Here is a 27500-nt window from a genome sequence, read left to right on the forward strand (position 1 = left end):
TTCCCATAGGTTAAATACACAAGATGAAGGTTGTCGTTGTTGACACCTCGCGTAAAATTACTGTACGTATTTCCACAAGAATTAACTCCACATCCGGCTCGAAGGGACCAAAAATGTGCACGAATGACACTCTTATTGCACTGGTTGGTTATATCACACCACAGGACTGTACTATAAACTCAACGTTAGATAATTATCTCTCGACGCTCAAAACTCAACTCGGTCCAAAAAACACCACGTGTTATTATGACGTCATGCAAGAGTGGAAGGCACAATGCATTTACGATCAGCTTTTGGAAATAAGCCAGTGGTTACGTCGACTTTAAAAAATCATCGCTAAATGAAGATGAAATAGTCACAGGCATTACATTAAAGGCTGTGTTAAGCGTTAGGCAACGTCGAAGAAACTTAAGACGTTTAAAGCAATGAAAATAGAAATACTTAAAAATCTTTTTTTTTGAGTTTTATTCATAATCGTGCAAATAGGCCGTGTCCATAATGTCAATTGAAAAAGAATTACGAGAAGGCGTTAAAAAAGTTCTGTAAGTGATCAGAGCCGACTCACTAATTCTTAAGGGGAAATACCAAAGATGTAATATTGCCAGTCTGATGCTCAACAATGAGCTGAGGGAGATTCATTTTTAAGGCTCGTTTTTTTTCCTGTTTAAAGGCCCACAGACGAATTTTTCGCGCGTTGCTAAGGAAGTGAAATGTTACTTTCGGCAACTGACGTCATCATATCATGAGCTGACAAGAAAACCCACTCACAAACAAAAGTCACCTATGGGGTTCCGTTACGGACAAAATCTTCAAAACAGCAAAAAATAAATCGAACCGTACAAAAATAAATCGAACCGCATACATATAAATCGAACTTCCACAAATATCAATCCAACCGTACAAATAAATCGAACTTACACAAATATCAACCGAACCGTACAAATATCAATCCAACCGCATACATATATTTAAAATCAACCGTACCGTAGAAAAATATATAAATCGAACTTTCAAAAGCTGGTCAGCGGTTAGAAAAAATGGATAGGTAGGTATTTCATATATGGTAATTGTTGTGGCCTTAGGACCTTCCTGTTACTAGCGTGACGTGTTGGTTTGAGGTCTATAAAGATGTCCGTGAGAAACCAGCTCAGCCATTACGAATTGGGAGAATTCTTTCGTTCTTTGCAAGACTTATAAGTGTTTTCACTTAACGCAAGCTTGTCGTTCACCTCTGCTGAATTCCTTTCACGACGCCTCGACGGTTTCGAAAGAACTCTGAGCGTTTTGTCTTCAAGACTACGCGTTTCGTATTGGTCTGAAGTACAATGAAGGGAACATTGCGAGGGGGAGGAACGATTTTGGGGTTACTAGAATCATCTACTGACATAGATAATACCTCCCTGGACGAAATTGTTAGAGAAATTTTGCATGTGAACCCGAGAATTGGATTTAGATTGGTGCAAGGTGCCCTACGTCAACGAGGAATAACACTTCAGCGACGCCGCATTCTGGGGGCAATGCGACGAGTGGACCCAGTGATGATTACTTAACTGATTAGAGTGTAATGTGAAGTGCTAGGTCTCTACCCCATATGAACCATGTGAGCGTTAGCCCTACTATTTGTGGAAGTTCGATTTATATGTATGCGGTTCGATTTATTTTTTGCTGTTTTGATATTAAATGAACGAATTTCGCTTTATTTGTGCGCGTTTAATTTTGTATGAACGTGTTTTGAAGATTTTGTCCGTAACGGAACGCCATAGTCACCGCACAAACTGTTGTTTCCATCAAAGGTTTTTCCTTGCCCTTCCTCGCGCTCGTTCTGAGATCAACTGCGTGTGCGTAAACGAACTGACTTCCGGCTTGAGAAAAAAGCTAAATTTTCGGCGGTTTTAAATTGAATTAATATTTTTTTTACATGGCACGTTTCACCCCCAAATACAGAATATAGCTAAGCATTGATTTTTTAAAATCATCTTTTTTGAAAAAGTTATGGGTATTTCAGTATCGTTTATGTCTTTAAAAGGAACATTTTTCAAAATAAAAAGAAAACCATGCTTGGCTGGATGCAAAAACGAATACAAATTATCAAACCATCGATTAAATGCCCAAATTGCGTAGCACGGAGACAAATTTAAAGTTTTCATTTATTGGTCACGTGAGTGGGCGTGGTATGATGACGTCATATTTAGGGTCATTGGCTTACAAAAGTTGGAAACTGAATAAAATAATGCCAAATTCTCTCAAATTACTTAACCATTACATCGTTAGCAACGCACCCTAAAAAATACGTCAGTGGGCCCTTAAGACAAACCCTGGTTTATACGTTGCATAACCGTCCCCTTTCATCCAGACCAAGTCGATTTTAAACTGGTAAGTTGCAATGGGAAGTATTATCAAAGTATTATCAAAGTATTATCAAAGAATTGCATAGTTTGTTGGCAAAATATAGTTACATTACCCCCAGCAAACCAGCTTTTTCAAGTTTAAGAGTTTAAAAACCGGTTATTGTACACAGTTTTCGAGGGAACCTTTTCCTTTTCAGTACGAGGCTTATTGCAACATTGTCACAAGGCTCGTTTCCTCCTTCTTCCCTTGATTCAAGTATTCTCCTAACCATCACTGGACTTCTTCTATTCAGTCTATACTTTTCAACGCGAGGTGAGTATAGATGTTGTACAAGTGAAGTTAATTCTCTTATCTAATAGCAGAAGGGAAGAACTAGTCGTCAACACTCAGTCTTTCTTGATATAAGGTTTATTGTTTTGCATGGCGAGGTTTAGATTGTTAAGAAAAGAGAGTATACTCCACAAGTTCAGTTTGATTATTTAAAGTATTTTTTGTATTTCCATATCTTCCAGAGCTTTTCTGAAAATGTCCAATCCTGTAAATAGAAAGATACAAAAATATTAACAGCTCGATTGCTACCACTGCGATCGCTCTTTTACTATCATCTGGTCAGTCAGTCAGTCAGTCAGTCAATGTGTCAGTCATAAGTAAATTTAAAAAATAGCCATTGGATTCGATTTACTCAGGAAGGATCATTCTCGTGAACCTACCAAAGAAATTTACTTGTTCTTTGAATGGCGTTAAAACGAGTTCTAACGAATGCACGGTATCATGATGGCTTTTCCCTATTTTCATCAGAAAGCCTGGCGAAAACTTTATTGCAAAAAACCTGCAAAAACGTTCACGATTCCGTCGGATTCTTAAATCATATTACCCTGGGTGCCAGAGGAATTTCTTTCCAAGGTCCAAGAGAACGGTACGTAAGACGATCGACGACGGCAACGACCAAGAACTGAAGGAAAAACCTCTGGTGGCAGGAGCCCGGAGCCTCATTTCCTCTCGGAATGGCAGGGTGACACCGCTTCTCACGCGACGCAACGAAGTGCATCACCGAACGTTCCTGGAAATTGTGATGACCTTGAAGGCTCTTAACTTAAATAGCTTTCAGAATTTTGGAGCACTTTTAGCGATATTGTATTAATTTAAGGTTGCGTGAAGTTTGATTTATTTTAGGAGCGAGAATAGGTCCCTACCATGTTTCGTCACTAGGTCCTCCGTTCCCTGACATAGTTGCAACAAATACAATACAATACAATACAATACAATACAATACAATACAATACAATACAATACAATACAATACAATACAATACAATACAGTACAGTACAGTACAGTACAGTACAGTACAGTACAGTACAGTACAGTGCAGTACAGTGCAGTGCAGTGCAGTGCAGTACAGTACAGTACAGTACAGAACGATACGATACGATACGATACGATACGATACAATACAATACAATACTTAATTGATCACTTCCCATAGGGGCTTTTCAGGCCAATGAAACACAATCAACGAATTGACAGAACGCAACAACAACAACTGGTCGGAGGAAAACCAGTTGTCTACTTACAAGTGCGTCCGAGAAGTTGAACCAGGGACTACCAGGAAGAAATTCAACAATTGATCATCCGGACGAGTCTTCAACCCAGGAAGCCCGGATCTCAAGGCAAGCGTCCTAACTACTGGGCCCCTCTGATGTTGGCGTGCCCAATTTTTTCTCTACTATTCAGTTTCAAATGATGTAATTTCCTCGATCGATCGCTGTCAAACGAGCTTGAGTTCCACTACCAACAAGTTCTCTCATAAGCGAATCGATAAGCAAATTTAACTGAGATTCCCTTCGCGTTGTCAAAGCAGCCCCTAGACTATCGGAACAAGCTTTAAAAAATACCATAAGCTTCCTCCCCTGATGAAAAGCTTCCTATCGAAGTTGCTTTGGTTCAAGAATTCTCGCAATAATGTCTTTTTAATAATAATAATTATTAATAAATTATTATTTATAAAGCGCAAAATAACATTTAAATAAGAGCTTATGCGCTTTCCTCTCGGGCTGAAGTCTCGCAACGCTGCTTATCGCACAATTTGTTGAAAACCGGTTTTCCAATCAAAAACTCCCTCAAACGTTATGTGCAATCAGTGAACTAGTTCAATTCCCGCTTGAAACTGAGGCTCTTGGCTCCTGCCTCCAGAGATCCTCGGTCATTACACCCCAGGACCCCTCTAGCTAGCCCTTGTTGTCTCAGACTTTGGAAAAAAAAACCCTCTGGCCCCCAGGGTAAAATCATACCAAGCCGACTAATAATTGATCCCTGTATTCGAGATCAATAATCGTCTCACTTTGTAATCTGAAAAACCTGCAAGGCTCTGCAGGAACCGAGTGAGCGTGAAGCGCATCCGTACTGGTTTTCGCCAATTCAAAAAGTTTTTTCGTTTCCGTGTAAACAAAAAACGAAAAAGTGAAATTTACCTTCTTCGTGTGTACTATTCCTCGCATTGATGATCCCCTTGAACTAAGGAAATGAACAGAATTACCAAAGGATTACTCTCAAAGGGCAAATGGACGGTTGTTTTAGAATTCTATGTTAGGGCACCTTGATTTTTTTGAGTTACCAATGTTTTGTGACGATGTTCTTTGCTACCGTTACCGATGCGTGCCAAAAGAATTGTATTAAAAATACCTTGTCATTGGAATACTGGGATATCGGAAGATTATTTAGGGCCAATTTACACGGTATGATTTTTGGCGCATACGATAAACTTACAACAGGCCTACGATATGACTTAAGATTGTCGTTTTAAAACATGTTTTAAAATGCTACAACACTACATTTTTTCTCACGCACAGGGGTGCAGGGATGGCGCAGTGGTGAGAGCACTTGCCTCCCACCAATGTGGCCCGGGTTCGATTCCGGACTTGGCGTCATATGTGGGTTGAGTTTGTTGGTTCTCTACTCTGCACCGAGAGGTTTTCTCCGGGCACTCCGGTTTCCCCTCTCCTCAAAAACCAACATTTGACTTGATTTACTTTCATTGTTCATTTCAGTTTACAGTGTCCCCAATTAGCTCACCAGCGCTAGAACGACTAGACACTTAAATAAAGTTCCTTTCCTTTTTTTTTTTTACGACAATCATGAACGAGTTGTAGGCCTGTTGTAAGCTTGTCGCATGAAACAAAAATCGTACCGTGTAAATCGGCCCTTGCAATGGTTCATGCCAATAACTGGCAACATTGCTTTCCTGAAAAAAGTAACTAAAGGCGAAATTTACAGAAACATTCTCTTCTTTTTTTTCTTCTTGTTCTTCTTCTTATTGTTATCGTTATTATTATTATTATTATTATTATATTTTGGTTACTTAATCATGTCCACAATAACATCAAATGACTTTCCTCTTATTTCTTCTCCACATGTTTTAGGACGTTGGCAGAACATTTGGCATCTAAAATATGCTTTATCACTGCGTTGTAAGGTTTTTGATTGAAAAATATGACGACATAAACGTTATTGATCATCCAAATACCACTGTCGGAAGAGCGCTGCCAGAGACAACATCGTAGCTTTGAACGGCATTTCGCGCTTTCAGAAGGGAAAGCATTCGAAATATATCAAGTTTTCCTTATGTCTTTACAGGACCTAATTATCCGGAATAATATCCTTCTGACTTCATGAGAAGTTTTGAACAGCCACTATCGACTGTAATTCCGTACCCTGGACATATTTCACTGAAAGGTTACTTAGGGAGCACTTCTGAAGTCTCGTTTCAAAAGATGCCTCAGAATTTAAACCCAATTCAATGGAAGCTCTGAATGCGTAAACTATCCCTCAACTTAGTTATCAAAGTGTCTGGTCCATGTGGGGCAAGCAACATTTGAATATCATTATCCTACCAATTTAGCTAATAAAGCTACGTTTTTTTCAAGAAAAAAAAAACACTGAAGTTAATGCCTAAGTAAAAAACTAATGTATCTATCATATATTCAGTTACATTCACAGTTGACTCCAATAAAGCCAGTCACGCAGTCACATCGATACCCTGCCAGCAGATCCGCACATGTACTTCCGTTCAGACATGGGTTGGAATCGCAGTCTTTTATCTCTAAAAAAAGATGACATCTAGAATCAAATTGTAGTCCACTCAACAAGCCAAGACACTTTTAGCAACCAAAATACCTCGTTACCCCACGCGGAATGAAAGAATTTGCCCTTAATCTTTGAAAGGTGCTTAGTAATGGAGGCATTTCAATGTCCTGGCAGACCGATTTCGTTTGATGTGAGGCACGATTTTCCCCTAAAAACATATTTGGAACCTCGAGCGAAAAATGTTCAGTTTTATGTCAGTGTCAACAGAAGACATTTATGCAAGCGATTCTTTGCGAGTCAATCTGCACACATACATACCCATGGCACGACACTTTTCTTATGTAACTAGATACGAAAAATACTTTACGCTATTCACTACTTGCACAAATCCCATAATACACCTCTTTTACCACCCAAAAATCTGCATAAGCATTGGTTTCGACTTCACTTAGGACATTTTCATGTCCCAGGAGAAATTGCAAACAATGGTTATGCAAAAGCTGTGGGGGTAATAGAGGTGTATTATGGGATTGTGCAGGTAGTTAATAGATCCGCCGTTTTTCACTGCCACGCAAAAAAAAAAAAAAAAAAAAAAATCGAAACCACTCAATGAAATAAGCCAAAAACTTGGAATGTTGTAGGAGACACATTTATTAATTACCTCACCAATTCTCAGGTCTGTGCGTTCTATCGTTTCTGAGTCATTTGTCGAAGAGTTTCACGCAACTTTATAGAGTTTTTCTTATACAGCTGCCATGATGGTGCAACCGCCGTTGTGCACTTATATGGCGGCCAGAAATCCACACGAACATCTGGAATTCACTTAACGATGAAAGCGCTTACGTTTCACTCATGAGATAAAATACATGTGTATGAAAATATCTTCTAATGTACTTGAAACGCACAGACTGCTGAGATTCATAGGCATAGACATTTTTTACGGGGTAACTTTTTATCATGGTGTCGGAAATTCAAAAGGCTGTATTTTCGAAACGAAAGACGTCATGGAACTTTAAAATTAAAAAAAGATTTATTTCTAGGTCATCTACAACCTTCGTTTTGATTTTAGGATTTGATAACGTCACTGTGAAAACCAATATTTAAGGAGAACCTTAATGGAACAATTTGTTGGAAGGATTCATAATGAAAAATTCTTCCGGAAAAAAGTTTTATTCTTAGAACACACAATTTTTGAAAATCCATTATACAAGACATAACACAGATAAAGATTTGATTCAGTTTTAACCTGTTTCGCAATTCTTTCCCTTGTACCCAGCTTTACAATCACAGCGATAGCTCCCATTCGGGTGCACACACTTGGCCCCATTCTGGCATGGATTCGGTGAACACTCATTTATTTCTATAAATAAAAATTGTGGAAAACTAAAAGTATAAGACGATGAAGTATATGAACAAGCCCAGAAAATGAAGAACGTTTTCAATTGAATTTAAATCGTGCACAGTCGCAACATTCGGTGATCCTTGTTTCCATATTTTAGATGCAAGGGGATTCTAAGCCTTGAACCTGGGAGCATGTGGGATTCTTTGAAATGTATCTTTACCCTGCACTTTTAAAGTACGCTGGTTTAAACTACATCGCTGTCCTCACACAGCATCTGCTTCTTTCTTACATAATTAAGTAACCATTAATCATAATAAATTGGACATCCCAGGTCCTTTATTTTTGACATAGAACGTTTTTTCGAATTTATATGAAAACAACTTAGGTAACTTCTCCACTACACTACAACCCATCACAGTTCTTTTCATAATTACTTTTGTACAATAAGTCAATGGATATCCATGTATATGAATTATCAAAACTAATCCTAACCTGACCCTAATTTTTCTCTACGCTTACTTTAGGCTCCAAAGTTTCTTCAATTAATCTGGGTGCGGGGGTAACATGAGGATCAACAATTTAATATACGTAAAACGGATTTTGTCCGCAACGCATCCAGACATACAACCATCTTTCAACAAGATACACACATGTTTCGTCGTTCTTGCATGTACTGGATAGGCGTTCATTTCACGAATGGCCTCTTATTTCACCAGGAAAACTGATTTTGCGTTCTTGAGGAAGACCGAACGCGCGTGGATCATATCACGGAGATCCTTTTAAATTCAGATACACGGGCAGCATTCGCAAAATTGGCATTTAATGAACACTTGTTGATATTTATGAAAGAAGGATCATCATAGCTTAGGTCACAAAAATTAACGAGCATTAACAATAGACTCTGAATAACATTTACGAAAATCAAAAAAATGTTTTTGTAAAATCTTACCCGTTTCACAACTGGTGCCGGTGTATCCAGATTTGCAATCACAGCGGTATCTTCCAACCAAATCAATACACGTTCCTTCGTTCTTACATGGGTTGGACAGACAATCGTTGATGTCTGTGGATAACAAAAAATTATTGTAAAACGAGTGTATCGCGAGGTGTTCGATGATTGTTATTGGGCATGGTCACACACATTTGGTGACATTTCTTTCAACCAAGTAAAAAGGTGACAATGCTGAAATGCAAAATGCTGTATTTTCGAAACGAAAGACGTCATGGAACTTGAAACTTGAAAAAAGATTCATTTCTAGGTCATCTTCAACCTGCGATTTGATTTGAGAATTTGATGACGTCACTGTGAAAACCATCTGCACTAGTAAATCACGTAATCTTGATAGGGGAATATTGTAGGAGAACCTTAACGAGGAGCAAGGATCGCACAGTCGGTTGATGCGCGGCCTTGGTGCAAGAGGTCCTGAGTTCGATTCCTGGGTCTCACATCCTTGTTTCGACGTCTTTCCGCTCTGTGTAGCTTTAAATACCCGTGAAACGGAGCACTGATGGAGAGTGGGGAGTGAAATGAGCGCACCGTCGACCTCAGGTTTGTCAGTTTAATTATTGTTACGAGTTATCGACGTTAAATATGGTTTCTTTACTTTACTTTACTTTACTTTAACGGAACAATTTGTTGGAGGGATTGATAATGAGAAATTCTCCCGGGAAAAAGGTTTATTCTCAGAACACACAATTTTTGATAATCCATTATAAAAGACATAACACAGATAAAGATTTGATTCAGTTTTAACCTGTTTCGCAATTCTTTCCCTTGTACCCAGCTTTACAATCACAGCTATAGCTTCCATTCAAATGCACACACTTGGCCCCATTCTGGCACGGATTAGGTGAACACTCATTCGTTTCTGTAAATAAATTGTGGAAAACTGAATGTATAAGACGATGAAATATACGAGCAAGCCCAAAAAATGAAGAACGTTTTCAATTGAATTTAAATCGTGCACAGTCACAACATTCGTTGATCCTTGTTTCCACATTTTAGATGCAGGGGGATTCTAAGCCTTGAACCTGGGAGCATGTGGGATTCTTTGAAATGTATCTTTACCCTGTGCTTTCAAAGTACGCTAGTTAAAAGTTTATCGGTGTTATCCCACAGTATCTGTTCCTTTCTTATATGAATTAACTAACCATTAATCATAATAAATTGGACATCCAAGGTCTCCGTTGCAATTAATTTCACATTCAAGGATCATACAATCTGACCAGAGTTCTAATTAATTTCCGATAGAAAGATCTTTTTGTTCTTTAATATCAACACAAAGACAACAAGACCTAATATTGTTTGCTACAACATCTTAGATCTGGAGGTATTTGGAATCATGAAACATCATGGGAATCTTTTCAAAATCTACCTTTCAACCTTGATCTCTGTATGAGTTTGAGTCATTACCTGCTTCGCAGTTGCTACCGGTGTATCCACGTTTACAGTCACAGTGATGCCCAGCAACAGCATCAACACACGTTCCTCCATTCTTACACGAGTTTGCTGAACAGTTGCGCATGCCTAGAAGACAAAACAAATTTTTGAAATGCAAAAATCTTCAGTTTGCAAAAACTAATTTTTCGAATCTGTCAAACGTTGTGTCTTTTTTCTCACTTGCTTCACAGTGGATGAATGTGTGCCTAATTTTACAATCACTGCTGTGAGTTCGAACAATATCTGGAAAAGTTGCCCCATTCTGGCAGGGATTGGGCGAGCACGATTTTATCTTTTGAAAATCGGACAATTTAGGAACTTTTTCATCTTCAAACTCAGTTTCAATTGCATTAAATGCATAAAAGTTGCGAAGACAGAAACAAACCAAAACTTTGTCTTTACATAAAAAGAAAACGTGCAGCCAATCTGTCATTCAGGCCCCATCTAGGTTAAGGAATGAAAGGGTGTTAATTGCGCCTAAAAACACCCCTAGGGGAAGGTTGCAACTGATATTTGGCGGTAAGATTAATGCATGTTATAGCTTTGGAATTGGGTCGCGTCAGTGAGTAATGGAAGAACTAAAAAGTAGAACGAATATTTATAACAGCTATAACAATGGCAGTGTATTACAATGCTTATGAAAATAATGGCGTATTTCGCCAGTGTTCTAAATGCTCTCAGTGTATCTGTTGCGGATCAATTCCGTTATAATGGTAAATACGTTTTTACCTAGGTTAAATTGGTGATCCTCATTTTACCTAGGTTGAATATGCACTCTACCTAGTTTAAAGCAGCTATTAACCACCCAAAATGACTTAAAACACCTGTACCTTCCCTCAAGCTCTGTCTTACGCATCTCAACACATCTTCTTAATGTTCCGTATCAACGTACCGGTTTCTCTTTTCATGCACTTACCCATTCAGTCTCAACATCAGAGCAAAGTAAGGGAAAAAAGAACTACACTAAGCACTCAAATGGTACTCAAACTCGGACCCTTGAGATATGTACGGTCCTGAGTCTTCTCCACTACACTACAACCCATCACAGTTCTTTTCATAATTACTTTTGTACAATAAGTCAATGGATATCCATGTATATGAATTACCAAAACTAATCCTAACGTGACCCTAATTTTACTCTACGCTTAATTTAGGCTCCAAAAAAGTTTCTTCAATTAATCTGGGTGCAGAGGTAAAATGAGGATCAACAATTTAATATACGTAAAACGGATTCAACCTGAGAACGGATTTTGTCCGCAACGCATCCAGATATACAACCATCTTCCAACAAGATACACACATGTTTCTTCGTTCTTAAATGTACTGGATAGGCGTTCATTTCACGAATGGCCTCTTATTTCACCAGGAAAAGTGATTGCGCGTGCTTGAGGAAGACCGAACGTGCGTGGATCTTATCACGAAGATCTTTTTAAATTCAGATACACGGGCAGCATTCGCAAAACTGGCATTTATAGGTTTAACGGAACTTAAAGCATTAGAATTAGCCGGGAATTAAAGGTAATATTGCCGTTACTTAGTAAGTTTCGTTATCAAACTTTGATTCCCACTTACATTGTCCTAGCCTTTGTTTTTGACATTAAACTTTTTCTCGAATTTATGAAAACAACTTAGGTTTGTTGTTTTAGTGAAAGTTCACACTACTTAATGAATTTAACAATCCCTTTTTTCAAGGAAACGTGATGATCACTACGGCAATGGAAACACCGAAGACAATGCAGTTGCATTGCAGTGGCAATGATTACCGGTGTTGCAAGTTGGGCCAGTAAACCCAGATTTACAATTACAGCGGAATCCTCCAACTTCATGGACTTTTACACATGTTCCTCCGTTCTTGCATGGATTTGATGAACACTTGTTGATATCTATGAAAGAATGATCATCATAGCTTAGGTCACAAAAATTAACGAGCATTAACAATAGACTCTGAATAACATTTACGAAAATCAAAACAATGTTTTTGTAAAATCTTACCCGTTTCACAACTGGTGCCGGTGTATCCAGATTTGCAATCACAGCGGTATCTTCCAACCAAATCAATACACGTTCCTTCGTTCTTACATGGGTTGGACAGACAGTCGTTGATGTCTGCGAACAACAACAAATTATTGTATTGTTATTGCGCATGGACACAAATATGTGCTGAAATATGTAACAGGCACGCGACCTTCCGGTAGATCAAGGTCAGACGCCAGTCGTTACCCTGGATCACTACCGAAATACGTACCTCATGACTCTACCTTACAAAAACCTTCTTAAGGCCAAACTATCAAACAACCAATATCTGTGAACAGTATCGTTCATTAAGGAACATAGTTACGTGTGAAGAGAGAGCTGCTAAAAGCTAGTCCTATATAGATTTATTTGACGATGTCAAGGACAGTAAGTCATATTGGAACTTGATCAACACCTAGTAGTCGGCATCGTCTTTGCAGACTTTCGCAAGGCGTTTATTTTATTTCTCATCATGTCCTGCTACAAAAATGCCAGCGGCCGGTGTTGGATTATTAAGGACGGTGCCTACTAATTAAAGATATTTTTGCCCCGGTGTGTGATTATGCAGGAAATATAGATCTTAACAAGTGTTATTGAAATCCAAAAATAAAATTGGGGGTAACCACGCTTTTTTCAAAGATAATTCATGAATACTATTTGTAAAAAGCTTTAAAATACAAAGCAATGTATGGCGTTCTTTCTAAAATTGAAGCTTAATTATCTCTCAAAAATGCACGGTTACCCCTAATTTTCTATTTGGATACCAAGAGTACCTACTAAGATCTACTTTCTCCAGATAGTTTTAAACCGCGCAGAATATCCCTGTATTAGTAAGCATCGGCGATAGGAAATCCGAGTATCTGGAGATGCGCAGAACGTATGCGAAATAACAATAGTAGGCACCGCTCTCAAACTACGTTAGTCAATGGATCTGCCTGTGAGGTTTGACGTAACGCAAGGATCTATTTTGAGACCTACCCTGTTTCGTTGTCTCGCAACGATTTACCTGGTATAGTCGACGATAGTCATGATGAGATTTATATGTATGCGGACAACACGACCATCTATGTGGTTGTATCATCTTCTGACAAGGTCGTTGTCCTTTTGAACAATGTTCTTCAGAAATTATATGACTGGTGCTGCCGAAACCACCCCATACCTTACCCCAGTAAAACCGAGTACATGATTTTAATGCGCGGCCGGTTTGTTGGACCGCTACAAGCAGTATCATTGGGGAACAGTATTGCCAATAAAGTTAAGACAACTAGATGTTTAGGTATCAAGCTTGAGGAAAATCTTAACTGGAAGGTTCATGTAAGAGAGTTAATTAAGTCTTTCACACAAAAATTGAATCTCCTGAGATCTTCGTATTGTTACCCTCTACAGGGAGAGCTGATTTTTATTTCGAAGTAAGTTTACCATCAGTCATTAATACTTTGGTTGAAAGGGACTCCTGTGGAAAATCACTCTTTGATGAGTTGGAGAAAATACACGTACGTGACGCAAAGATCATCTACGGCCTGGATTGGTACACACCGAGTGATCAAGTCAGTCCAAAGCAACTGGCTCACTATTAAATGTTCATACGAGCATAGACTACTTTCACTAGCTCACAAGCTTTTTTTATGACGTCTCACCTAAACCCATAAACAAACTATTTACAAAATATGTCTGCAATTACAACTTAGACCTTTATGGTACCAAAGCCCAACACGAATTTATTTATTTTTCGTATATCTACGTGCTATGAAATTCTGTTGGCAATGATATTCGTGCCATTTCAAGCATAAGCTTGTTTGAAAACACACTAGGGCGCGCAATTTAACGTAAATTGTTTAATATATATGTACATTTTAAATAAGTCCGAGTTTTAACTTTGTAGAAACATGACCATCAGCTCTGCTGTAATAATATCGTGTATAAATGACGTTGCTTTTGAACATTGTTGATATTTATGAAAGAATGATAGCGTAGGTCACAAAAATTAACGAGCATTAACAATAAACTTTGAATAACATTTATGAAAATCAAAACAATATTTTTGTAAAATCTTACCGGTTTCACAACTGCTGCCGGTGTATCCAGATTTGCAATCACAGCGGTATCTTCCAACCAAATCAATACACGTTCCTTCACTCTTACATGGATTGGAGAAACACTCGTTGATATCTGCGGATAACAAGAAATTACGGTAAAACGAGTGCAAACTGAAAAATACTAATTACATTGGCACTCATTGAGTTAAATTTAGTTTTGATGAAGGATCTAGCGTTTTGCACAGGTTCTTCCAGTATACCCAGACTGTAATCACTTCTATAATCTCTAACAAGATCAACCAGCAGGTGGCTCCTTCCTGACATAGGAAATTTCAGCGAAATGTCATTGGGTGAGGATAGGAAAATGATTTTATTTATGATTTTTATCAATTTATTCATGTTTAGAAATAAAATAATTCCAAGTTTCGAGGCTGCCTCCAGTGTATGCCCTTTTGCAATCACATCAGTATTTGGCGACAAGATCAACTCATGCAGTGCCATTCTTGCATGTATTATTTTCGTGTACGCCGTTTCGCACCCAATGCAGTTCACGAGACTCGCGTATCTTGCTCCGTCTTTTGTGACACGGTTTATTTCATGAAAACCATTGTCGCTGCGGCAGAATTTTGTCGCTGCGATCAATCGCACGAATTCAAACCAGTTTGAATTCGTGCGACTTATCGCAGCGACAAAATTAGCGAAAGCAGCGTTGTCGCATCGTGTGTATACATTCGGCAACAAGTCGCTGCGACAAAATATAAATGAACCAATGAGAGAGTATCATATGGTCAGCCATATTAAATTAGAAAACTAGTTCACATTCCCCCTCATACGAGATCACTGCTTGTGCACCCAACAGGCGTCGTGTCGCAACATGTCGCTGCGACTTGTCGCCTAGTGTGTCCCGACCTTAAAAATTGCGATGTGAAGCTCCAATTCACAATGTCCTTCCCAACCGTGTAGCAAAAACTTTAACTGTATCTCTATATATCCACAGCAGAGGATAAAGTCAGCAAATAAGTTTTACCTGTTTCACATTTAGTGCCTGTGTATCCAGACTTGCAATCGCATCGATAGCTTCCTACCAGATTGACACAGCTTGCTGCATTCTTGCAAGGGTTAATCTTGCATTCGTCCATATCTAAACAATATAAAACAATTAAGGGATGAATTGCGAAGGCACTGTTTCTGTCACCAAATACTCCTATCAATTGTGCTCCAGACCTGCTTCCAAAGAGAAGGTCTACGATTTTCACTGGGCAATTCCATTTAATGTCTACAATACCGCCGTGGATTATATTTTGTAAAGAGGCTTTTAAAGACATATTTGAGGGATTGAGCCACACAGCTGGTGAGCATCATTTGATCCGAGGCGATGTAGAAAACTTGCATTTTGTGCCACCGTTTTTGTTTCGGCACTTTGATCTTACCTTTTTTAGTTGGCTAGTTGATAATGACCTCCTCCCTTGATAGTGAGGATATTTAATGGAATGGTACGTCCTGATGCATTTCCAAGAACACGTAATAAGGCGGGTCAAAATTCAAAGAATTAATAAAAATACCCTGCGATAATACCCGACAAAACACCGAAGATCCAATTTATTATCGCACTTTTTTTTATAACGCAATGCTAAATTGTATCAGACGTATGGGACGTTTTCTGTTATTACACGGACTATTGCGTTTCGTTACCTTTTTGACAATGGCTGCCCGTGTATCCAGGTCTACAGTCGCACTTGTGATTCTCTCTGAAATAACGACAGGTCCCTCCGTTCTGGCAAGGGTTTTTCGAGCAGTTGTTCAAACCGCTTGTATTCATACTACAGCACTTAATTTTATCGATGCACTTCAACTGGCCACAGTTTCCTCGGTAGAAACCCGTCATGTAATAACCGCCATCACACTCAACCCATCCTTTAGTTTCGATTGACTTGTTCACAGGCTTGAAGTAGCAGTGAAGGTACTGATTTGGCAAGTTGTTGGGCTTGCAGCAATTGGCTTTTTTGATATATTGAAGAACTTGTTTGTTTTGACCGCCACCACTTTGGAATAAGCCTTCCAGAAAGTGTCCAGCGGGACATTGAGCCCACCTGTGATTACTAAAGAAGACATTTGTTAGAGCCCTTCAAACTTTAAAGTGCGTGTGAACTAAGAAAAAGCTTAGTTAAACCTAATAATAATTGTCTATGCAATTATTATTGCTGCAATACTAATTGCAGCAATAATAATTGCAATTATTATTATTGCTGCAATTATTATCACGAATTATTGCTGCAATCCAATCGAAAACCAGTACCTGGTTAGCGGTCAACTTCCAAAAAAAGCTCTATCTAAGCTTGAGCCCGCGATATGGTTACGTGATACTGGTCATTGGATACCTTGTTTTGTAAGGTGTCAATTGATCAAAACATGGGTGTCCAATATCAAAGATGTATGCTGTAAACTAGTATGATACTAGTCACATTGGCATACATGGCTTTCTATTCTCCGTACGTACGTACGGACGATCGATGACGTCATGGCTATAAAACCAGAATTTCTCGCATCGATAGTTTACCATATTTTCTTACCTATGGTGCTCTGCGCACGCGCGCCTTGGGTGCGCCCGGCGCTCCGCTGATCCATTGTCTATCATAACCAGTCTCATATCCAATAAGTGCGAATGGAATAACTGTTTTATTAAATTTCATTAAATTCTGAACTGTTTTAATAACAGAAGGACAGTATGTTGTCTCAGTCTTTACAAAACGATCGAGGCAATCAATTTCCATATAAGGTCATTACGGTACGTGAGCTGATAACCGAGATTGAGTGAGCCAATGGGAACGCCAGATACAATTATTCTATGAGGGCGCGCTGGATATGAAGTGATAGATAACGCGCCGAGTTGGTTATAATCATTTTATATTCAGCAAGCCCGAATAGGACAATTGTTTTATTAAAACCTCCAGGATCAACAACTCTTTCATGTTGTTTTTATTCCAGCCCATAACGGCTTTTGTCGGCCATTTTTTCTGAGAGCTGCAAAAATGCTTTTCAGCTCGCTTTATTGCTGACGTGTTCCTTGACAATATTAAGTACAGCAGGTAAATGAACTGATAGCCTGTGTCCGGCGAGCCAATGAAAATGCTGGAAATCTGATATCCGTACAGTAGTTCATTTTTTAATAATAAGTACTATCTACTTCTCAGAAGTAAAGTTGGCCATTTTCTTTATTTTAATCTGGCGTTACGTGTCTGACCTTTAATAGGAATTGTTATCCTAAGAACTGTATTAGACTGGGCAAAATAAACGCAACATACACCAAATCCATAAATGGCGGCCAACCTGGGTCGACTGGCGGCCAGACATGACATCGAGGCGATTTAGGATACACAAACCTTATTTTCGAAGGAGGAAAGAAGAAATGAACGATCGACGTGCGGAAAATTACATTCCTGGTTCTTCTTTAAGTGGGAGAAGGTCATCGGTATTAAAAAAACGATGAGCTACGGTTTTGGCTGAAATGTTGGAACGATTCTGCTTAAAAATTAAATTGTAAAGAGGTAAATTTTTAATTTTTGTAAGCTTACATCGTTCGACCCGGCGTAGTTGCGTGAAATCAAGTCATCTGTTTGAAGAAATGAAAAAATGCTCTTGTTTTTCTTTTTGTTGCTATTGCTTTTTTAAGAGTCGAAGAATGCATCATTCAAGGGAAAGACAGTTTTCTTATGGATCCGGATTCGAATTTGTTGTACACAAAGCGAACATTTGCCAAGCAGGGTGCGAGTTGTGCTGTTGTTGATTCAAACTCTGGTGAGGTTTGAAGCTTACTAGTGTATGCCTCAGGATTTTGCTGCCGCGTCACTGATTAAATCGTGTGTACCTCCACTTTCAAACAAGGAAAATTTACAAATTTTAAGCGTAAGAGCCAAAGAGTGGTTACAATAACCGGCCTTACACGCCACCCGTGAACAAGCGGAGTTCCACAACACCTCCAGACTGATGCAATACACATTTCTATCTTATTATCTTCACACGGCAAACTTGAGTTTGCAAACTCAAGTTTAACAAACTCAAGTTGGAGTGTGTGAACGGCACAAAAACAGTCAGCAAACACGTTGGCAATTTGTTGGCAACAAATAGAACTTGTCTCTATTTTTACCAATAGTTTGCCAACATGTTTAACAGTGTTGTTGTGTCTTTCACACACACCAACTTGAGTTTGCCAACGCGAGTTTGCAAACTAGTTTGCTGTGTGAAAGTCGCTTTAAAATTAGTGGTTTGTCATTTTTCTGCATGAAGCAGTGATAGCACTTACAGCAAAAACAAAAAGGGCTTGTCGTCGCCAGTACATTCTATTCTTAAGATACTCGTCCTCCTAGGTTCATAGGTTTCTTTATTTCCACAGATAAAACAATACAAATTAATAATACATGTCACAGAAATGTGGAGTGGAGATGTGCGAGCAAAAACCCACAGGGTTAGTAGTGTTCGCACACCTAATCTAGCATTCATACATGGTATTAATATTGAGATATAATATTAAATAGCAGGCAGAAATGATAGACTACATTGTGGAAACCAAGAAATAAAGTAAAATATACTACAATTAGGTTAATTACTAAGTTTGAGTTAGAAAGTAAACAAACAAAACTGACGAAACAAAGCAAAACAATTACATGGTGCAACTACAGCTAAACAACAACATTTCTGCCACAACCGTAGCTCATCATTTTTTAATACCGATGACCTTCTGGCACTTAAAGAAGAACCAGGAATGTAATTTTCCGCACGTCGATCGTTCATTTTTTCCTTCCCTCCTCAAAAATACTGCATGTTTATCCTAAAACGCCTCGGTGTCATGTTTGGCCGCTAACTCGACCCAGGTTGGCCGCCATTTATGAATTCGGTGTATATTGTGGCATATACCATTCTATTGTGGCTACACTTTCCATCAGCTACGTACGCTAGAAAAACAGCTTCATGAGTGCAATTTAATATTGAAACCCCGGTCTTATTTCTTTGCCTCTCTGCTCTCGTCTGTTATGAACGATTGAGCAAAAATAATTTTAGTGACGTGTAGCTCGAATACGGGAAACTCGATAGAACCTTTTCTCACACGTAGAAGGAACAAAGATTTCTAAACGAGGATTGGCATGGATGCATGACTACTTAACGGTGCTTAACGTTTTAGTATAAAGAAAGTTTAGAAGGTATACTTAAAGGTTATAGCCATTTTACGATCTTTTGTATTTACAACCATGAATTGTGCAAAAGGGCAACGAGAATTAAGAATTCGTTTTAGCGATTTGCGTCCTTGATGAATCAATTTCGAGGAGTGGTAAAGTGAGTAGCTGAACAAAGTATATTAGTTTATATAATGAACTACACTAATATTGATTTCTTTTACCCCCGATTTACCTGGCTAAGACAGTCGTCCAGTTGGAAATTTTACAACCTTGTTTCCGATTTTCATTCGGCGTCGGAGCTTTGCAGCATCGCGCATATTCCAGGAAAGAGTTATGATGCTCTTTGTTAGCGCTAGTGTTTCTAAAAAAGCCTTTCACGTAATCAGCAGTTCCGCAATGCACCCATCCCTCTATGTCAAAGTCAAGCCTCCACTTTTCTTCTGTTCTGCATCGAATTTCGCTCGAAGAAACACACGCCATAGCAAGAATTATAAACAAGGCAATGTTCATCATTCTGAACCAACAGACCCGTCACTGCACCTGCGTATCAAGCAATCACACACTTTCAGTAACCAGTTTTCCTTCTACAGAAACAATTCACACCATTACACAGGCTTAAGAGACTCCACTGCTAATATATTTTTGTTAACACAAAATGTGTTAGCCCCCCCCCCCCCCCCAAAAATGCTCACACTTCACCCCGAAAGAAAAGGTAAGTCAGTGCAAGTATGTGTTTATGTGTCCGTCGGAAGGTGGATGGAAGGCTTTAGCTCCATTGACTTTGCCCTCGATATCACCTATAAAGCTAACTAATCTTTCTATTTTTAGTTTAAGTACATTTTCATAACGAACATAAAAAAAACTTTCCGTTGAAATTTCGAAAATTCAAAGTTTTGGTAAATGATCTGGTCTTTGCATAACGAGGTCCTGAATGTACTTAGGACGGATGTCGTTCTTAACTGAGATATTGCTCCCAAGCATGGAAGACGTTTTGGTACGATTACTTTGAGCGTGTATGTACGATTACAAGCCAACCAGGGTTAGGGTAGCCATTGCATTGGCGACTAAGGCGGTAAATGCTAAGTATGGGTCTAGGTTTATAATATTTAACTTACCAAAACCAATACAACCGCTGATATGGTGTCAAACCGAGTCCGTGCGCTTCTCATTTAATCCCTTTTCCCCCGACATCATTATCGAAAAAATGAATGGATGGTCTGTTGACGTAACAAAATCGAGCCGATTGTTTATGCGCACGCTAATTATGACGTACTGACTACGTCGTTGATCGAGAACAGGCGCTCGGTAAAACTGAAGCGGTATTGATGAATACCGGAATGCGTTTCATGGTTAAAATAAATTCTTTTAAATGCCTATCAATTCCAGCATTTTTCTTTTCATGAACAATATTTTGATGTTCCTAGGCCCAAACGAAAAAGTACACTCACAGAATATTTTTATGAGAAAGAGGAAAGCAAGCATTAATTATTTATATCTTACTCTCGCGACGTCACGGTTTTCTGTTACAAGACAAGTATTTTCACGCTTTGTGATTGCATTGCAAATTGCTCTATTCATCTTTATTTTTCTCCTTGTTTGTGTAATGAACGTGCAACTATTTAACGAACTGGAGGTGGCTAGTGCTGGATGTTTACCGCGAAGCGGCGATATAAATATGCACTACCAGCCAACGACATAGCGGTGAAGAGTTGTTTTAGGATATACTAAGACAGTAATATAGTAGCACAAAAAGATGATTTTAACTCATTTATTTCTGCTCGTTTGGGAGTCGCAGGGCAGGGATGGCAGGGATGTGGAAGGTCTTTATTTATTTACCTTTTGCGATGAAACAGGAGTGGTTTCAGTTAATAATTAGGAGCGGCAAAAGGAACAAAAAAATTGGCACGCAATGCGTACGTGTGGTGGTCCAGTAACTTGACACAGTGCTTTGTTCCACAACTGTCAACTGAGCTGCGTGTTGTTTTCCAGGAAATTCAAGTTGTCTTTGCGTATTATGTAGCCCTAATAGTACACGATATTGTTTTGGTATCGTAAATCATTATAGTGCCACATTGGCTTCGAGGCTGACATAAAGTTCTCCTCAACTTCTTTTTCACAGCCTATTTAAGCGGTGTACTCTGAGCGTCTGACAGCTTTCCACGACAATACTTCACTGAAATTAATCCCTGTTCGGCGGGGCCAGTATCTGGATGGGAGACCTCAAAGTGTACTACTGGCTGTCAGAAACATAAGACAAAAAATTATATTTTTAGGGCCCAAAAATGCGAGCTAAGAAGGGTACAGATTTTGTTAACGTGCTTTAAGCAAAACAAATATGGATACAAAAGTAGATTAATGTTGATACACAGGTGTTAGGAACAGAAGAAGGACGTTTTCAGATATTGTCAATCGAGAATAAAAAGATTGCCATCAGCAACAAAATGTTGCGACATGAAAATAATTGAATTTTGTTCCACGAATGTTAAAAAAGTTACTACCAGCGAAAAACATTTTGGGAGATTTTCGGTACGTTCAATTTTTCTATTGTACTTTTGGCTGCACAAGTAAATCGCAAAATCGAAAGTGACATCGATTTCAGCGGCTGCTTGTGATTAAGTTTCCTTGCGTGTTACTAACAACTCACGAAACAAAGGATGCATCTGTGACACTTGAAATGATGGCAAGACACTGGGTTTTTGCTTTTATTATATATTAGTTTTTTTTTCTTTCAAGTGTTATAACGTTCGACAAGAAATGTGAATTCAACACAAGAAGCGCAATCGTCCAACTTTTGAGGTTGAAAATTGCTTCTGCAAAGTCAAAAATCCACTCTCCTAGACGAAGTTATTAATCACCAGATAATTCCATCGTTTTGGAAATAGATGCCATTTTTGTATTCATCAGCGTCACAAATTCTTGCCGATCTTGGGGCACATTTGTTAAAATTCCAGCACGCTTCCATCAGACCTGTTTATTTTGGTGATTTTTAGCACGTTGTGCGGGCCTATTGGCACCACGAACTTACACTCTTACGCTCTTACACTCTTACAACACGGTGACATAGTGTGTAGTGCATTTACAGTGCACTACCACAAAAAGGAGGATGGTCAGAACTACAGTAATTTTCATTCGCTTCTAAAATTGTTTAAAAAAAAAGATAATTCGTTAAGTAATTCACAGTTATTGATCATCAAATGACATCGGCGCGGAAACTATAGTGTCGGCTATAAAAGATATGTTATTAAAACTACAGTTAACATTAGTTAATTGTAGGGGACAATGCTATGATGGAGCCAGCAACATGATGGGACATAAAACGGGTGTGGCGAAAAGAATCCAGGACCTCCAAGCAAAGGCTTATCCTACTCACTGTCATGGACACTCACTCAGCTTAAGTGTAATGGACACCACGAAAAACTGTAAGTTGTTATCAGACACTATGGACACAGTAAAAGAAATCGTTTCCCTCATAAAGTTTTCACCAAAACGAGAAAATCTCCTAGGGGAAATAAAAGAAATCCTAGAAGGCCCTGAATCTGAAGCCAAGGGCGCAAGCTGTTTTAAGCGAATCCTAGACAATTATGCAGCTCTTCTTCAGGAGTGGACAATTTCCCTTGATGAGAAACTCCAGTCCGATATACGTGGAAGGATCATTGGATGCCAAGCGCGAATGAACACTTTTGACTCCTTCTTCGGGTTGAATTTAGGACAGCGGCTGTTTTCTCACACAGATAACTTATCAAGAACCTTACAGCAAACAAAGATGTCAGCTCTAAGTGGCAAACGAGTAGCTTGTCTTACAAAAGACATTCTGCAGAAGATGCGAAACGATACGAGCTTCAGATAATTTTATGATGACTCGTCTCCGCGCTAAGACCAAAGTGAAGACAGTGTTTTTTGTCAGAGATGTTCTTTCACGGCGGCGCTGCCTTTGTCAGTCACACAGAGAGCGCGACTTCCTGCCAGGACTTTGGCCTTACCATCTTCATAGAAAAGACTGAGGTACTGGCAATGGGGAACCATGCTGGGCCGACCATCCTGATCAATTGCGAGCACAACTTGGATGTCGATGACATTAACAATTATCAATTAACAATTAACTTGAAGAAATAAAACATTTTTTTACAAGACATGTTTCGACATACCATAGTTATACATACCCCTCTACTAACTATGGACATACTTATGCCATCTTCAGTTGTGATGAATTTTGCAATTTGAATTGAAACCTATTTAAGAGAAAAATACAATAGACGAATTGATACATTATTCGCATACTTACAAAAACAAATTAAATGGATTTGCTAAGACACTAAGATACTATCGTAGCGACAAAACCGTTAAAAAATGAAAAAGAAAACGTTCGTTGTAATTTAAAACTGAATAACCAACGAGACTAAACTGAAAGAGATAGGCCAAAATGCTGTAGCTGTTGGTTAAGAGTAGGTTTGTTTCATTTGATATGCAAATCTTCTTTTATTTTAATTTTAAAACGTGATTTGGCTGAGTCTAATATTGTGAAACATTCAGTGGAGCATGAGTCTCGACAAGCTTTTGATGACGCGAGATGTTTGTATACATGAGAGGCCTTGTCCGAAACAAGGTGCTCACGTACGCGAGTAGGGATATGACGAGTGGTTTCGCCAATGTAAATGGCATTACATCCAGCACAAGTAAATTTATACGTGATGAGAGCACTCGCCTCCCACCAATGTGGCCCGGGTTCGATTCCCGGACTCGGTGTCATAGGTGGGTTGAGTTTGTTGGTTCTCTACTCTGCAACGAGAGGTTTTTTCCGGGTACTCCGGTTTCCCCTCTCCTCAAAAACCAACATTTGACTTGATTTACTTTAATTGTTAATTTCAGTTTACAGTGTCCCCAATTAGCGCTCCAGCGCTAGAACGACTAGACACTTAAATAAAATTCCTTTCTTGGTACGAGCGGCGACCCTGTGGCACAAAATCTTTCATGATAAACAACTGTTTTATTTTAAAACTTAACATCAATATTAGTGCAATACATTCTGAGTAATTTCTTAATCTTTTTTTCTGTTATTTTCGAGAAAATACCAATATAAGGGAGCTTTTAAAAGTGAGTGTTTGAAAAATCCTTTCCATTTTTGTGACTTATCTGACTAGTGTGACGAATTTCCTCGTTAACATATTCCCGAATGATCTTATCAATCGTCCAACCTGGGAAACAGTTTTTTCGTAAAATTCTGACGAGTTCTTGAATGTCCTTATGAAACCAAACCATGTACTATTTATTTTATAAACCCTGTGGACAAGTGTTCTAAGCAATCCCAATTTGTATGATGACGGGGCAAAGCTTAAGAAATTGGCAAACAGACCCGTAAAGGTCTTTTTGCGTAAACAGAGGTAACTGGAGAAGACCGATTGTTGTCAATCAAACCGATTTTTTTGTCGCGACGATAGTACCTAAGTATCTCAGCTGATCCATTTAATTTGTTTTTGTAAGTATGCGAATAATGTATCAATTCGTCCATTGCACTTTTTAACCGTGCGGCCATGGGCCGGGCGCGGTTCTTGCTCTGTACCTTGTTTATTAACCGCGCGGCTATACTTAAAATTTTATGAATATTCCACTCTTCATTTAGTACAAAATATATTGCCTTTATGTGCTATTGAAGCGCTTGATTCGAAGCGAGTATTAAATACATAAAAGCCATTACGTCATCTATGGAATATGTCGACGTTTCAACTTTCATTGGTAGGGAAATAACCACCGTACTAAAGATCGCCGTGGATAACGTAATTCTTGAATTATGTGACGCGTGTGACTACTTTGCTAGCCCTTTACTCATGTAAAAAACCAATTAAATTTAATCGTGACTTTTAAGAAAGAAAGCTGTAAGTTGTTAAAAGTGTTATAATCGTATCCTTCATACCCGTACATATCCCGAAGAAAGTTCCAGATTAATTAAGACCATTACGTCATCGGAGATTTCACAACGGCTACGACTGATGGTGCAATTGAAGATTTCACCTCGGCAATAAGTGATTGTGGAATAAGTTCGTGTGCGATCGTTGTTGTCAGTTGTTGTGCTACAGATTGATCAGGTGATTTTGTGTCGATAGTCATCAGTGAATCAACAAGGACTGCTCCGGAATGTGCATTACGTTGCAACTTTATTTTTTTGAAAAGAGATAACTTTTCAAAGCGCGGTTATAAGATCTAAAAGATCTTCTTGTCTTATAAATAGGTTTAACTTCAAACTGCAAAACTTGTCACAATTGAAGATGGCATAAGTATGTCGAAACATGTCTTCTAAAAAATTTAAAAAAATTGTTTTATTGCTTCAAGTTATTTCTCATCTGCTCTTCTCAAGATCCTTTCGAATTAAGAATTGCACTCATTTCCAACAATCTTCTTTGGTTTCTTTAATGGAATAAAATTGGTATGCCATATAATTTCTTTTTACATAGCTTCCACGAAGATAGATCCACCTGCATCACCATTTAAGACAGAACCAGTCTCTTCTGAATAACCAAGGACAACTGACAAGGGTTGTATTTTCAATCGACTACCATAGAGAAATAATTAAAAGAATGTTGTGATCGTGAACAGTGAATTCTTGCATGCGAAGGCGAAAGCGTTACCTGAGTTTACAGCGAATATCAGTCACACGAGCCTCTCAACGATTTTGTTTTCATTTTCGAAACTAAATTGATTGATTGACGTCCACCCAAATTTAGTTTCGAAAAATGAAAAAAAAAAGTGTCGTTTAGGGCGCGTGTGAAAAGTAACCGCTGTAAGTACTTGGAAAGCAATTGTTTTGATTTGAAATAAAATGAAAACTGTTTTAGATATTAGCTATTTTCCTTTATGTTTTATAGAAAGGGCGAGCTGAGAGGAGAATTTTTCATTTCCGTGTCATGGTAAAAGGCTTTTCCATAAGTATTGCACGTACAATGTAAGGATGCGTTCGATCGTCCATATTCCTGAATAAGAATACATAGAATTGAAGTCAGAAATCCTTCGCTGTTGCTGTGATTCACATGGTAATTATCAAACACCTGTTAAAATGAAATTTTAGAGATATCTTCAACATCCTAGTTGCTTAAAACTACGCTAAACATACTACTTCAAATCATCACTGCACGTAATCCTATTCCGTAATACAAACCAGTGTAATCAAGAAAAACGAGCGCCCGAAGACAACTGCTGTAATATTTGATGTCAAAAACATGATCAATCCACAATCAAGAAAAAGAAAAAGCCTACACAGTTGGATGCTCTTCCGAAGTTACTAGATAAATCCCTTCCCAAAAGGAGTCAGCATGTGACAAATTACCCAGCGAGATAAAATGCTATTTCTGACAGTTGTAGCCTGCGAAATTGGCAGAAATGGATATTTTGACGGCACGGACCAGAGGACTGGGTCCGGTTGTCTGATGGGGATTATGGGTAATTTGTCGTACAAATAGTGATCAGTTAGGGATTTGAATCAGTCTAGGTTCAGCTTTCTTCGCCTACTTTTTTGTTAAAGTTTCCCCTTAGCCTCCATAGGGTAGTGGCACTTGCATAGGGTTTGGAGAATACGTTCCCTCATTCCCGAAGGGTTTTGGGTTTTCGTATCCGGCAGGTGCCCAGTGTACTTTTCCTTTAACAAGTTTTTAGGAGGTCAGTACCATTAAGTATGCTTAGGTATTGTTATGCTATAGCGGAGTTTGTATGCATATGGTAAGCAAAATAAACCGGCTTGTGGCGCTTGCTGTCCTACTTTCCCATGTATCTACACAGTTGTGTTGTGATTGAGTTAGTCGTGTTGTGTCTGGATAGTGGGGTCAAAATAGTGAACATTTGCAAGACGCTGCATCATTTTAAGTGACTTTGGGTCAAGTTCTTATTCCTGAATTCCCACTTCCCGATTTCTGGTTCTTTAAGGCTTTAGGCAAACCCGTAGAAAGTAATTGTTTTCGTGGAAAAGTAAGTTTTGCCGTAGAAAAGTAAGTTTTGCAGTGAGAAAGTAAGTTTTGCCGTGAGAAAGTACGCTTTGCCGTGGGAAGGTAAGTTTTGCCGTTGCAGAAGTGGGCCACTGTACCAA

The 27500-nt window shown here is 38.7% G+C and overlaps 1 protein-coding gene across 1 annotated transcript in view; it reads right to left on the bottom strand.

The window, feature by feature from the left end:
• Positions 1-2826: 2826 nt before the first annotated feature.
• LOC137991554 (fibropellin-1-like) overlaps positions 2827-27500 on the bottom strand; it is a 34318-nt gene continuing 9644 nt past the window's right edge. The window contains exons 2-14 of the mRNA XM_068836625.1: positions 19363-19383; positions 15954-16351; positions 15289-15402; positions 14281-14394; positions 12205-12318; positions 11976-12095; positions 10186-10299; positions 9527-9640; positions 8722-8835; positions 7677-7790; positions 6336-6446; positions 4819-4861; positions 2827-2884 (exon numbers count right to left, since the gene is read on the bottom strand). Coding sequence (XP_068692726.1) covers positions 4833-4861; positions 6336-6446; positions 7677-7790; positions 8722-8835; positions 9527-9640; positions 10186-10299; positions 11976-12095; positions 12205-12318; positions 14281-14394; positions 15289-15402; positions 15954-16351; positions 19363-19383 — 1477 coding nt within the window. The 3' untranslated portion in view covers positions 2827-2884; positions 4819-4832. The remainder of the gene's footprint in view (positions 2885-4818; positions 4862-6335; positions 6447-7676; positions 7791-8721; positions 8836-9526; positions 9641-10185; positions 10300-11975; positions 12096-12204; positions 12319-14280; positions 14395-15288; positions 15403-15953; positions 16352-19362; positions 19384-27500) is intronic.

The sequence above is a fragment of the Montipora foliosa genome, chromosome 2 (genome assembly GCF_036669935.1).
Source record: "Montipora foliosa isolate CH-2021 chromosome 2, ASM3666993v2, whole genome shotgun sequence".
Classification (NCBI taxonomy): Eukaryota; Metazoa; Cnidaria; class Anthozoa; order Scleractinia; family Acroporidae; genus Montipora; species Montipora foliosa.